The sequence below is a fragment of the Chroicocephalus ridibundus genome, chromosome 7 (assembly GCF_963924245.1).
Source record: "Chroicocephalus ridibundus chromosome 7, bChrRid1.1, whole genome shotgun sequence".
Lineage (NCBI taxonomy): Eukaryota > Metazoa > Chordata > Aves > Charadriiformes > Laridae > Chroicocephalus > Chroicocephalus ridibundus.
The window spans coordinates 39,537,145-39,549,861 of NC_086290.1; the positions used below are offsets into that span (position 1 = coordinate 39,537,145).

The following is a 12,717-nucleotide window of genomic DNA, read 5'->3' on the forward strand; positions in this document are numbered from 1 at the left end:
GGCTTTTTGGGGGACAGTAAAGTAGACTTTTTTTTCTGAAATGAAGGCACATCAACAGGCAGATCTTCACAGGGCTTTGTACAATGGATTAGGACAACTGCCCAGTTGGGCATATTTTAGGAAATAATAACATAGTAATTTCCTATGTACTGAATTTACCAAGCAAAGCATAAACAGCTTTAAAGCTGTTGATGAAATGAATACTTGTTATGAAATGTTGTTTTTATTTTAGTATCCCTGAATTTTATGATTTGGGGCAACTGGCAAAATGGGGATTTGTTCTTCTTTTATTTGGTTATTTTTTATATTAAATCATTGGGTTGTCTCTACAGGCTTTTAGAAACAGGCTTGCATTTGTTCCACCATTGCTCCTTAACCAGTTTGTTGTGAACTGGCTCTCATCTGGATGCTCTGGAATTCTTTTAATGCAGGACTGTACTCAACGTACATCCTGCTGACAGCATGGCACTGTGCAAACAGCATTGTGTGCTTTTCATGTCAGAACTTGCCCTTAGGTAGCCAGGCTGGAGCACATGAATAAGGATAGTCTGCCCAGCTTCCCCCTATGTGGAGCTGACCAGCTATAGATGAGAATTTACAGGCAAAGTGTAAAACTTCACAAATATTCATGGCAGTAAGACACATTGCTAGCGTTTCCCATAGTCCTTCGTATTTGGTATAAACCTGCTTTTGCAGAGATTCATCTGAACTACAGGTTCAGATAGTTTGTCCAAAATGTAAATTGGGGAAAGAGAGAAGAACTGTGGTGAACACTCGTTAATGGCAATGAAAGATACAGCCTGGAAAATGGAATACATTTCAAGACGCTCTTAGTTCCTCCAAGTGTTAGGGCCGCTGAGAGTCTAATTCTTGGCACTTGGGATCACTAGACACTGAATGTGTATCAAATTTGAATGCTGTAATATTTCTGCCTTACTCTAACACTTCACCAAACTGTGACTTTTGGCTTTTGTCTAAAAATGCTATATTTGCAGATGTTAGCTGATACTTCAGATCTAGTAGTGAAAATCTGCTAGTATCTTTTGAACACCGAAGAAAAATGTAGAAACAGCTAATTGGAAGTCAGGATGTTTGCTTTGGAGGTAATGTGGAAAAGTATACAAGCTTCGTTTGGCTTGACAAAAAGAAATAATTTAGCACACAAAGTACTGACCCAGCTGTTCAGTGTCGGTTAGAAAGAAACAAAAATCTAGAGTCTCTTTATCTTGTTTTAGCCAAGTCTCTGAAATTCCTTAGTGCCTCAAACCCTAATATGAACATTTTAAACGTGACAGCAAAACCGTGCTTCATCATGTTTACACAAAAAGCAGTCGATGTTGTCTTTTTTTTAATTATCTTTCTTCTGGTCCTCAGGTGGCAATGAATGTATATGAACTGTCATCAGCCGCTGGATTGCCATGTGAGATTGATCCTGCCTTGGTTGTAGCGCTGTCTTCCCAAAAATCAGGTAAGAAGTTACAGCTTTGTAAGTGTAAAAAAACTAAAACAAAACACCAAAAAACAGGAGGAGCAAATAATGCACCAGGCATGGAAGTGTTTAAAATACTAGGAGGAGACTTTTGTATCTTGGGCCCTTTGTATTCCTTCGATGAACTCCGTAAGTGGCATAAGTGAATTATTTGTGCCTGCTGCCTACTGATGCGTTAGCTTGAGAATCTTTTCAACCATACGTGAATTAGCTTGTTTATCTACAAAAGAATGAGTAGACATTGAAGGGGTTTAATAGCTAGTGGTGAAGACTGCTGTAATTTAAAGACAATGACAATAGGACTCTTACTGTGAACAGCTACGGACGTGATCAGTTCGGTTGTACAGATCTGTTACAGATCTGTGCCATTAGGAACCGAAATGCCAGCTGAATGCACCTCATGAATTTCAGAACATTGTGTTACTGGTATGTTATACAAGTGTTAACATGGAGCTTACAAGGAGAAACATGGTAAAATAAACATGTTAATGTTCTAACATGTATAGTGCTTCCTCTTACTTGCTTTAAAACACCACTACTTTTGTTTACTCCGGCAGGTTTGAAGGCATGAAAGCACTTTTAAGGGCTTTTAGAGAGTCTTCAGCTTTTTTCCCTATCTTCCTTACTGAGCACTCTGTTGCCTTTTTTTCCTTTACTGTTCTGCTCAGCATATTAAAGTCTTAGTTACTAAATGATTAGAAGTGATAGGGTGGAAGCGGTTTGCCCTCATTTTTGTAGATAACTGGACATTTTGAAGCTCCACCCTGTGTTTTGGCAAGACTGACGTAATATTCCTCCTTCCACAGTATAGACATTGAGTTCGTTGTTGATGGGTTTAAGTTTCAGTTTGGTCAAACATGTTACGTTCTAAACTACCTGCAGTTGAAAGGAAATACTTTGAGATGACTTCTTTAATTAAAAAGAACTTTGGTTTTGTTTTTAGAAAACATCAGTCCAGAAGAAGAGTATAAAATTGCTTGCCTTCTCATGGTCTTCGTGGCAGTCTCCTTGCCAACTTTGGCTAGTAATGTGATGTCTCAGTATAGCCCCGCCATTGAAGGTAATGTAGAGTCAGCTAAGTATTTGCTGTGAATGCTTTCTTCATAATAGTTCTGTAGTTTCTTGAATATTTTTGCTTCAGATACTTAACTACGTTTTGTAGTAAACAAAATTGGAAAATCAGTGTAGCCCTAATCCAGGAAAGTTCTTCTGGAAGTTACTTTAAAAAGCATTTACTTAACTCTTGTTTGAGATGACTTTCTGTGAAAAATGAGTCTTCTGCTTGAGATTTTAAGAACAGTTCGGATACTGTAGGGGGCAATCTCGTCCTAATATATAGAATTGCTGGAGTATACATTCTGTGTCACTTAGTGTGAGACTTTTATATAATAGTGTAGATGTTTTAGTAATCTTTACATTGGCTATGGGCCACTCGTACAAGGTGTCTTTTCTATATTTAATATGCTGTTCATATTACTAAGCATAAAATTTTTGAAAACAGAATCTGGAAGGTGTAAGCTGTGAACAGAATTATATCCTATGCAGTAGTTCAACTTTTCTTATTTAAAAAAAAGTAAAATCGTTGCCTCAAGGAAATTCTTTGCATGTAATCCACAAAAAAAAAGTTCTCTTTCAGACAAAATTAAATTAAAAAAAAGACTGACAAAACTGTTCCAACACATACAAAAGTCACCTTTCAGCTGTTCAAGCTATTTCCTTTGTGATGTGTAGCATGGCTCACATAAAAGACCATGTTTATTCTGCATCCATTTACTGGGTACAGCATGTTTTTTCTATTTTTTTTTCAATAGTTGCATTTTTAATCTGGTCAAAGCTTAACTCACAAAGAATTGTCTAAACTGACTTCTGAAAACTTAAAGTACTAGGAAAAGATCAAAAATCCTGAAAGTCTTATGTATCAATTAGTGTAGTATGCAGATCACATTTTTTGAGAGACTCAAGATTATTGTTTTAAATTGGGTTAATTAACGTTTTCTTCAGTTTTGAGAGATTAGGGATTTGTTAACTCTAGTTTCATTTTAATCAGATAGCGTAGCCTTTTACCAGTTGTGGAAAAAGTTGTATAAATCTCTGATGCAATGATTAGAACTTGAACATTGATTTGAAAAGTTGTGAATTTTAAAATTAACAGCTTTTTTCTGATGGGTAGGGAGAACAATCTGTAACCCACAGAGTTGCTTCATGTTGTCTCTACTCTCATAGTATTTCTGTGGCATTTTGTGAGCTTTTTCAAAGTTACAATGGCTGAATGAAAATATTGAAATAGAGGCAAGAGCAGGGCATATCACGTGTGACTGGGTGAGGGGCACAGGTAGAAACTTGCTTGTTAAAGGACAGTCAGGTTCGTTCTCTTAACTTGGTCCAAATGAATTTACTTATATGTGTTAAGACCATGTCTCTTAAATATTGTTTATTGTTTCATAAAAGAAACCCTCAGGAAGCACTTTCTGCTACCAGCTTCTCCATCTTACCTACTGTAGCGTCTCAAAACTTTACTGCTTGCTGGGGGACAGTATTAAAAGTTTTTAACAGTGATTGTACTTTCACGTTCACCCCTTTGCAAATTTATTTCAAAGTATGTGAGTCAGGCAAGCTGGAGGTGCTCCAGCAGGTTAGAGCTCAGGCAGGTTTGCCCTCCTCAAACTCCCTTCTCTTCCAAGGACCCTGTTTGTCCTCAGAGTCTCAGCAGGCTGAAACAGATAATTCTGTCTTCTGCCTGTTTTATATCAGGTAGCTTAAACATTCCAGCTTCTGTGATTTCATTTACCTTCAGTAACTCTTAACGTGAAGTCAGACAAAGCCTGTTTCAAAGTGGATTCTTAAAGTAAGTGCACTTAATAAGACCTCATAAAACTGTGGCTGGAGAGGAGTTCCATCTAGAACTCAAATGAGCCCGTATTAGGAGTTGCTACTGATTTTACGAGATGTGGCCCCTGTATTATGTAATTCTTTACTGAGTGGGCTCTTTTTTTATTGAGAGGAAAACAGCCTGGCAAAAGGAATCTATAAAATACGTTCACTCTACAGAAATAACTGAACAAACAGAATAGACCTTGTCAGTTCTGCAGTCCTTGCATAATACTACTTTTTCTCCTGTTCTGCCCTTATTGTAGAACATCTGGCTTGAGATGCTTAATATAGATGCTATTTCCAGAATGAGAACTTAATAAAGGCTGCTTTTTATGAAGCACATTCCCTGGACAAATCCTGAATTTATCCGTCAACAAGTCACAAATTTGAAGGAGTTTCAGCTTTCTAATCTGGCAAGACATAACCTCCCAAATACAGACAGTTCTTGGACAGCTTTAGCAATGTCTGTGTTCTCTCTGCCGACTTCAGGATCAAGCCTGTTTCTTCCACTAGCTCCAGATAAAGGCTCAGACTCTAGCAGGACTTTACTTTTGTTCTCAGTAAGAAATCTGAACTGCTAGTCAATTGTCAGGCTAGAGGACTAATTTGTCATTTAGAGGCTAGAATAGAACACTCGACTGCAAGAGACATAGCCTTTTCTAAAGACTTGAAACCTGTCACAGGTCAGAAGACAACAATTCATCAGCTGAATTCCCTTGCTGATGCTTTTTCTACAGTCTCCGAGACATAAAAATGAAGTAACTTCAAAGAATCAAGCCACTTCAAAAACAAATATAAACTTAAATCAGCAGAATTAAGCAGAACAGATGTTCTTGACTGATGTTCAAGGAAAGTGGTGGTCTGTTCTTTTTTTTTGGACTAGCATATTCATGCAGCAATATTTAATTAAAAAATAGGAGATGGAGCAGGGGTATCAGCAGGCCTGCTGGTGGAGATCCATAGGGATCTTTGCTGGGACCTACCAGTGAACATATTCATAGACCACCCAGAAGGAGGGTGAAGCGTGAGGTGAGAAAATTTTTGTATTATGTGAAGTTATTGAGGATATTAGAGGAGTAAAGAGCTGCAGATGGATATTACGACACTGAGTAAATTGTGCAATAAAATGAGAGATAAAATCCATTTTAAGTAAGAACAGTGATATGCATGGGGGAAAAAAATAAATTTTTCTCATGTGGAGTGATGGGTTCTAGCTGACCTTGCTATTTAGGCATGATCTTGGAGTTACAATAAGTGACCAAATGAAAAAAATGAGCTCAGTGCTCAGCAATGGTCAAAATGAATCGGAAAGAATCAGTAGTGTTTGCATGCTTGTATGCTTTGTAACTCCTTCAAAGATCTCCTGCTTTTCGTACGTTAGCACTTTCCCAAGATATTCGCCCAGGTGTCTATTAATTTTGTTTTAAAGTGGTAGATTTTACTTAATTTGCCTAGAAGAGGCATCAGGCTGAGGAGCAGTTCTGCTGTCTTTGAAAACTGGTGTCATTTAGTCACATTCCAGGCCTTTGAAGCCTGGGTGAATTTTAGGCAAGATGTATACAGCAGTTAGCAATTCGACAGTGTTGTTCTTGAGTTCCTGTAGATCTCTTGGGTGAAAGCTGTCTGGGCATGACAACTTGTCCATTTACATAGAGGGGAGAAAAATAGCCAATTAGCTTGAAAAAAATCCTGCTGATACATGTCTTTTTAGCCTAGTCAAGTAGTAACACTCTCCAGTTTTGTAGAAGCCAAATAAACTTTCAATATATTATTTTTCCTTATTTCTAATAGCCACAGGGATCTTTGTCATGTTGTTGTGACCATTACAGCATTCAGAAGGGATCTGTTCTTCTGGTGCTTTTCCTGATACCAAGTTCAAAGTACAAGTACTTTGCTCCCGTTTGTAAGATGTTAAACGTTGATCTTTCATCGTGACAAGTCTGTTTACTCTTTGGTGATATTTTCCAAAGAATACTGTCATTTTCAAACGTGATGCTGAGGTAATTTGTGTGTGGTTTTGTCTAGGGCATTGCAACAACATCCATTGCTTGGCAAAAGCTATCAACCAGATTGCTGCAGCTTTGTTTACGATCCACAAGGGAAGCATTGAAGACCGTCTTAAAGAATTTTTGGCCGTATGTACAACTTCATTTCTAGAGATAGATCCTCTAAAAAGAGAGGGACTCTGACCTTCTAATGCCTCTCAGTCTGTTTTTATACATAGTCTGCTTCCACGTTAAATTACCAATGTCTTTGTCATTGCAAGTGTTACCTTTACAGCGGCAATCGGACATGAGTAATCTTAATCACAAGGGCATACTGTATAGATTTAGATTAATATGGATTAATATTGATTAACCAACATCTATTCTAATAGCAATATCGCTTCATAGTGCTTGTTATGTTACTTATTTTCCTGTAGGTACAGACTCCAGAGAAACTAAAGTTATTGTAGAATACAGTGTTGATTAGGAGAAAATCAGATGTAAGTTACTTTTTGAAGTCTAGCAACAGGTTAAAATTTGTATCATAAGAAAAATATCGATTGACTTGAGGAAGTATGTTCAAATTCAGGTGGAAAATGTAATATTAATTTGGGATACAGTGCAATTGATTTCATATAAATCTGGTTTTGTTGCACGAGAGAAGCATATTGTTAATACAAGTCTATATGTAGATTAAATTTAGTAGTAGTCCTTTAGCAATAGTCAGCTGTGTGTGATGTTGGAAAGTAACAGTAGCAAATCAGTACAAGTGTTATAATTTGTTTTACTATAACTTTTAGTATTTTAGCACATAACCATCTCTTACGTTGTGTGGCACATGACTGGAAAAAAAAAAAGTGCAATGCATATAAAATCCAGATTCTGTCTAGCAGACTTTTTTCCCATGATGAATAAACTCTTTAGTTTGTTTTACTTTTTTAAAGAAGGTAACTCCAGAGTGCCTTTTGAGTCCTACCTTTTGACATATCTACCCTTCTTAAACAGTAACTGTCTGATAGTGGTATGCTACAGGGATATTCGGGGAGACACATTTTTATGCTTTGGAGTAGGCTGAAGATCAAAGCTTCTGAAATCCTTAGGAAAAAAAAATAAATCAAAAGCCCTTAGGTGGTGGTGATGCATTTTAAATACACTTTGGTGTGCTGCCCAAGTAGAGATAGAATTTTTAAAGTGGCTCTTAATTAGCCGATACTTGAAGGGAAACTAAAGGCTAAAACGGCAGCTTCACTTTAATTTTTAAAAATTACTACTGATTTTGAGTGATTCTTGATTCTTGCTGTTTAGCCTTGAAATATGAAAAAAATATCTCGCCTCCCCTTGTTTTAGGTGCCTAACACACTTACAGGGGTGGGATAATGGTAACTTTCTGTAACTAGAAGAAACTTTTTTTTTTTTTCCTTAAAAGGATCTTTTATTTCTGGAACTTCATTGCATTTTGTAAAACAGAAAAAAAAAACCTCTGGCCGTTGACCTTGTCTACTGCAACTGCTGGCTCTAAAAGATGAAAGAAAAATGGCTGTGTCAAGCTGCATACGTTAGACAAGTGAAGGAAACCAGTATAGTTTAATGTGATAAAAACACTTTTGGTATGAGGTTTGCATTTTTTCAGTGTTTACGAACTGGTTTCAGACCACTGCTTTATTGCACAGACCATGACTTGATGGTCTTCAGATATTTTGATAGTCTCTTTTTTTCTAACACCTTTTATATATCACTTACCCTTAGATGAAAGAAAAACATTTATCTTAAGACGAAAATGTAGTGCTGGGGATGATCTGCTTTCCTGTCAAAGTTCATTAAATACAGAAAGAACTTGGTAGGATACTTAATACTGATGGGTATATGCTAGGATTATTTTTGAAGTATGCACATTCACTTTATATTACAAAGTGATTAATGAGAGAATTTGTTCAAGAAGAAGCTTCATTTAGATTTTAAAGTTAACATTTTAGGTTTAAATCCATTTCTGGTAAATGTGTGGCTTTGGCACGTGGCCATTGCTTGGTGTGAGAGCATAAATGATGATCGTACATCTGAAAGTTGAAAAGAGGTTTTTTCAAATTTCTGAAAGACATGAAACATGGGTTATCAATGCATCTGCAAACTTGAGTATTTCGCTGTATTCTGTCATCCTGAGCTTGTAAATACCTAAGTAGGCATTACAAGTTTCTAGGATCTCTTTTAAAACTAGTGTTGTAAGGTTGCTCATGCGCTGATAAAGTATTATTCATTTACATTTAGGATGGAATTCTTCAAGTAAAAATACAGTTTAGGAAGTAAAACTTGGTTTGTCCTTCTATTGCAAAACGGGTATAACTTCAAACAATAAAACTCCAGTCAACCAGTGATAACAACTGAAAGTTCTATGCAAGAAATTAGTTCACTTTTTGTATTAAAATAGCACATATTGCTTATTGAACACTGCTAGAAATAAACAAATGGCTCACCGAAACGAAAGCCCAGTGATGGTTCGTGTGTTCAGGACTACTTACTGTTCTTTGTAGTCACTAGTACACTGCAGTGCCTGGCTAAGATACCAATTTCTTCAGAAAGGTTTTGTGCATGAATAGCAAAATAGAAGTTGATTGATGCATTGTTTTATTTATTGCTTTGAAATACTTGTTTTTATGTAGCTTGCATCGTCCAGTCTACTGAAGATTGGCCAGGAGACGGACAAAACTACTACAAGGAACAGAGAATCTGTTTACCTGCTACTAGACATGGTAAGCTTTTGTCTATTTTATGTGTTACTAATTTAAGGAATAGGCTCCACATTGTGTCATTCAGCAAGGGTATTTTGGGTGTCGCTTTGTGTGTTGTAGGTCATCAACCAGTGGAAATTATTTTTTTTAATGTCATTCTCCCTGGCATTCTAATTGTTGGAAGTTAATTTTTTTTTCATTCTCCCCCCCCCCCCCCCCTTTTTACGATCATCCTTTGTTGTCTAGGACATTGTATCACATCGTTCAGATCATTTTAATCAATCATATAGTATATGCAATATTAAAATGAAATTTCACCTTAAAGAAGGACTGTTCAGAGTGTGTGTGTGGGGAAAATCCTCTCTGCTCAGAGGTGTTCCTTTCAGAATTCTTTATATTTCGGAAGTGGCAGGAGTGCTACATGACAATATATAAGGGAAGAAGCTAAATGACTGGCTTTGAGAAGTGATGAGTTTATAGCAATGTGTCTTTCACCAACGTTTAAACTTTATTATTTCATTTTGCCGTGAGATATGTGAGTGGTGCTGTGGTGGTGCAGACCAGCAGTATCTCCATGAAATAAACTAGCAGCAGCAGGCAGTAGAAGGCGTTCTGCAAAACCGTGTGTTTCTGGTATTTTTCAGATTGTTCAGGAGTCTCCATTCCTGACGATGGATCTCTTGGAGTCTTGTTTCCCTTACGTCTTGCTGAGAAATGCATACCATGCTGTCTACAAACAAAGTGTCACATCCTCTGCCTAAGTATCTACTTACTGGAGATAAGACATAGCACGCATCTATGTGGCCTCAGTTTTATCTGTAAACTGTGGAGCTATTTTATTTTATGGCCTGATGAACAGTTTTGTGGATTATAAATTTTTTCCATAAAGTTGTACTTCTGATCAGTGGTTTCTTAATATGGTTGTACTACAATATAAGCTTGGTTTATTTTAGGTTGCACATTCATGGAAAATCTTTTTTCTCATTTCTTCCTTTTTTTTATTTTAGAGCATCAGTTATGTTTAAAAAAATACTACTTCTGCTATATGTTTTTTGATATTGATCATGCAAAACAAAAATTGCTTGTTTATTTCCCAAAAGAAAAATGTATTTAGTGATTATTTTAGATAGCGTAGCTTTCATCTGTGTGTAAATTATTTCATATAGGGAGAGTTATAATCTTGTACCTATTGTTCTTATTGAAAACAAATATTGGATGTGCATTTCTGTGAAGTAATTACAGCATTTCTAGTTTTATTTTGAAACATTCACCGATCTATGTACTATGACACTATCTAACATTAAAAACCTATAGGACTGCTTATCCTTCAGACAGCGATCCTCTCCCGATAAACAACAGCAAGTGGTGTTGTTTGTATAAAGCATAGTGGAAATTTTTTTTAAACTAACTTCTGTGGTGCCCTGTTGGCATTAACACTACCATTGTACCCTGCTGTATAATAAACATTCTTACACATTTATCACATGTTGATAAAATGTTAGCCCTTAACCACTTTTTATATGTTTTAAATTTTTGAAATTCAAGTGTACCTTCCATAACATACAATAAACACTAGACTGTATTATCTGTAGGTGAATTATTTTTAATATAAATGTTATCCTAGTATTTTAAGCTTAAACTGTGCTGTTGTGCATTGATTTACATCTCACAGTTCATTAAATATCAATCCTTAGAGCTTTTCTGTGAAGACTTCTTTTAATCCTTCACCTTTTAGCTTCTGCAGTAGTGAATCTTGTAAAAAGTTGGTAGAAGGAATTAAAAACAATGTAAAAAGTGTCAGTTTAGTGCCATTATCCTTTAAATCTTAATTTTACATAATAAAGTGAGAAAAGCATTTATATAGTACGTAGTGATGCCAGTTGTACCCATCGAAATAAACGTATTGTTAAAGTATAAAACTTGAAATAATCATAAAACAGGAGAGTGTTGCTAAAACCGTAACATCAGACATTACTGAGACAGATGTATAATAGGCCCTTTTTTATCAATCGTGCAAATTGGCATGCAGGATAGCACTGGCTCATTTAGCCTGAAAGCGGACCAGATGGTTGTGCTCTTTAATCCACAGCATATAAAAGCGATGTGTTTCTCAACAGGCTCCGGACATTGTATAGAGCCCCTGTTCTTGATGCAACTTACGTGTGTGCTGGTAACTTTTTCTATTATGAAAGAGCTGTTGTGTGCTCAGTTACAATAGCTTCCTCTGTCCAGAGGAAAAAAAGACTGGAATAAAATTGTCCTAAGGAAGTAAGATAGTACTTCTGTATTTTTCCTAATTATGCATTTTATGTTATAACCATGGGACTGTTTTTAAATGGATAATTTAGTGCCATAACAAATAAGTTTGTTCACAAAGAAGTTAGGTCGAATGCGAGACTTCAGAGTTCTGTTCTGTCATATTTATAATCTAATACGTTCAAATGTCTTGATTTTAATTAAGGTTTTGATTGTAATGTAGCCTTTTGTGTAAAAAATTATGCCATTTTCAAGACTGACTCTTGAAAAACTCAAGTTTAAGAAATAACCTACTTTGTGTCTTTAATCTTTCTAAGTACAAAGCAATTGTATTTCGTTGTTTACCTTGCATCCCTGTCAGCTCTCTGCTGTCTGAGGTGTTACTGAACTAGGCCTAGAAAATAGGTAGTTTCTGACCAACAGATAAGGAGTGCAGTACCTCTGCAAGAAGGTACTTCTGACGCAGTCGGATCAGATTTAGTTGTGAGCCTTTTAGACTCGGTAGTTTCTGTGGAGCCCTTGACGTCGCTGCGCTGTCTGGCACACGAATGCCTGAGGTGAGGCCTTTTTAACTTAGCCTTTTGCAGGAACTCGGAGAGAGCTCAGAACCAAACCAAAGAACGGAGAAACTGGGGAAGAATTATGTGGACTCATCCGTGTATTGGTTGGGGTTTTGAGTGGTTTTGGAGGGTTGTGGGGTGGGAGTGGGAGGGTGTCCTTGCTTTGTTCTTGCTTGCTGTATTTCTATTATTTCTGGTTTCAGCTGAGCTACCCCAAAGCTATTTAGGGTTCAGCCTGCTTGTGGAAGGAGGATGTTGCAGGAGCACATCAAGCACGGTCCTCAAGGCAACCTGTGTCCATACACCACACAAACTGTGATAAGCCTGTCAAAAAGTCTGGGGAACAGGGTAGAGAAGACATTCTTTCTCTGGAGCCGGCAATGCCATGTCCACAACTTAGTAAGTTCAACTGCTGAGACTGTACATTGACTCATCTCAGGTGGCCTTTTCTGCATTTCCAGGAGTGTTTGTAATTCCTGGCGCATGAAGCACAGGCGGCTGAGCTGGTCCCAGTGGAGCCAGTTTGGATCAAATGTCTCATTTGTGGGGGAGGGCTCTGCCTCATGTGAGAAAGCGCATGGAAGAATGTCCTGTTGCAGCCCAGAACGCTACTTTTATAATTTAAAAAGATGTGTCCATCAGGACAAAAGATACCATTGAAAACAAGGGCTACTGTTAAATGGTTTTTGCTGTAGAAATTTATTTTCTAGATAGGAAAAAGAATTGGTAACCAAACTTGGCACTTGGAGTATACTAGTTTTTATGCGCTGGAGAACGGCATTCTCCCCAGAAAATGTTGAAATGCGGCCGCTGATTTGAGGAAAGATATGAGC

The 12,717-nt window shown here is 37.0% G+C and overlaps 1 protein-coding gene across 4 annotated transcripts in view; it reads left to right on the top strand.

Annotated features, from left to right (window-relative positions):
- NCKAP1 (NCK associated protein 1) overlaps window positions 1-11,340 on the top strand; it is a 60,351-nt gene extending 49,011 nt beyond the window's left edge. For all 4 annotated transcript variants that reach the window (XM_063340560.1, XM_063340561.1, XM_063340563.1 and 1 more), the window contains 5 exons: window positions 1,375-1,468; window positions 2,433-2,549; window positions 6,386-6,495; window positions 9,000-9,089; window positions 9,713-11,340. In XM_063340560.1, the coding sequence (XP_063196630.1) occupies window positions 1,375-1,468; window positions 2,433-2,549; window positions 6,386-6,495; window positions 9,000-9,089; window positions 9,713-9,829 (528 nt within the window). In that variant the 3' untranslated portion in view covers window positions 9,830-11,340. The remainder of the gene's footprint in view (window positions 1-1,374; window positions 1,469-2,432; window positions 2,550-6,385; window positions 6,496-8,999; window positions 9,090-9,712) is intronic.
- The last annotated feature ends 1,377 nt before the right edge of the window (window positions 11,341-12,717 follow it).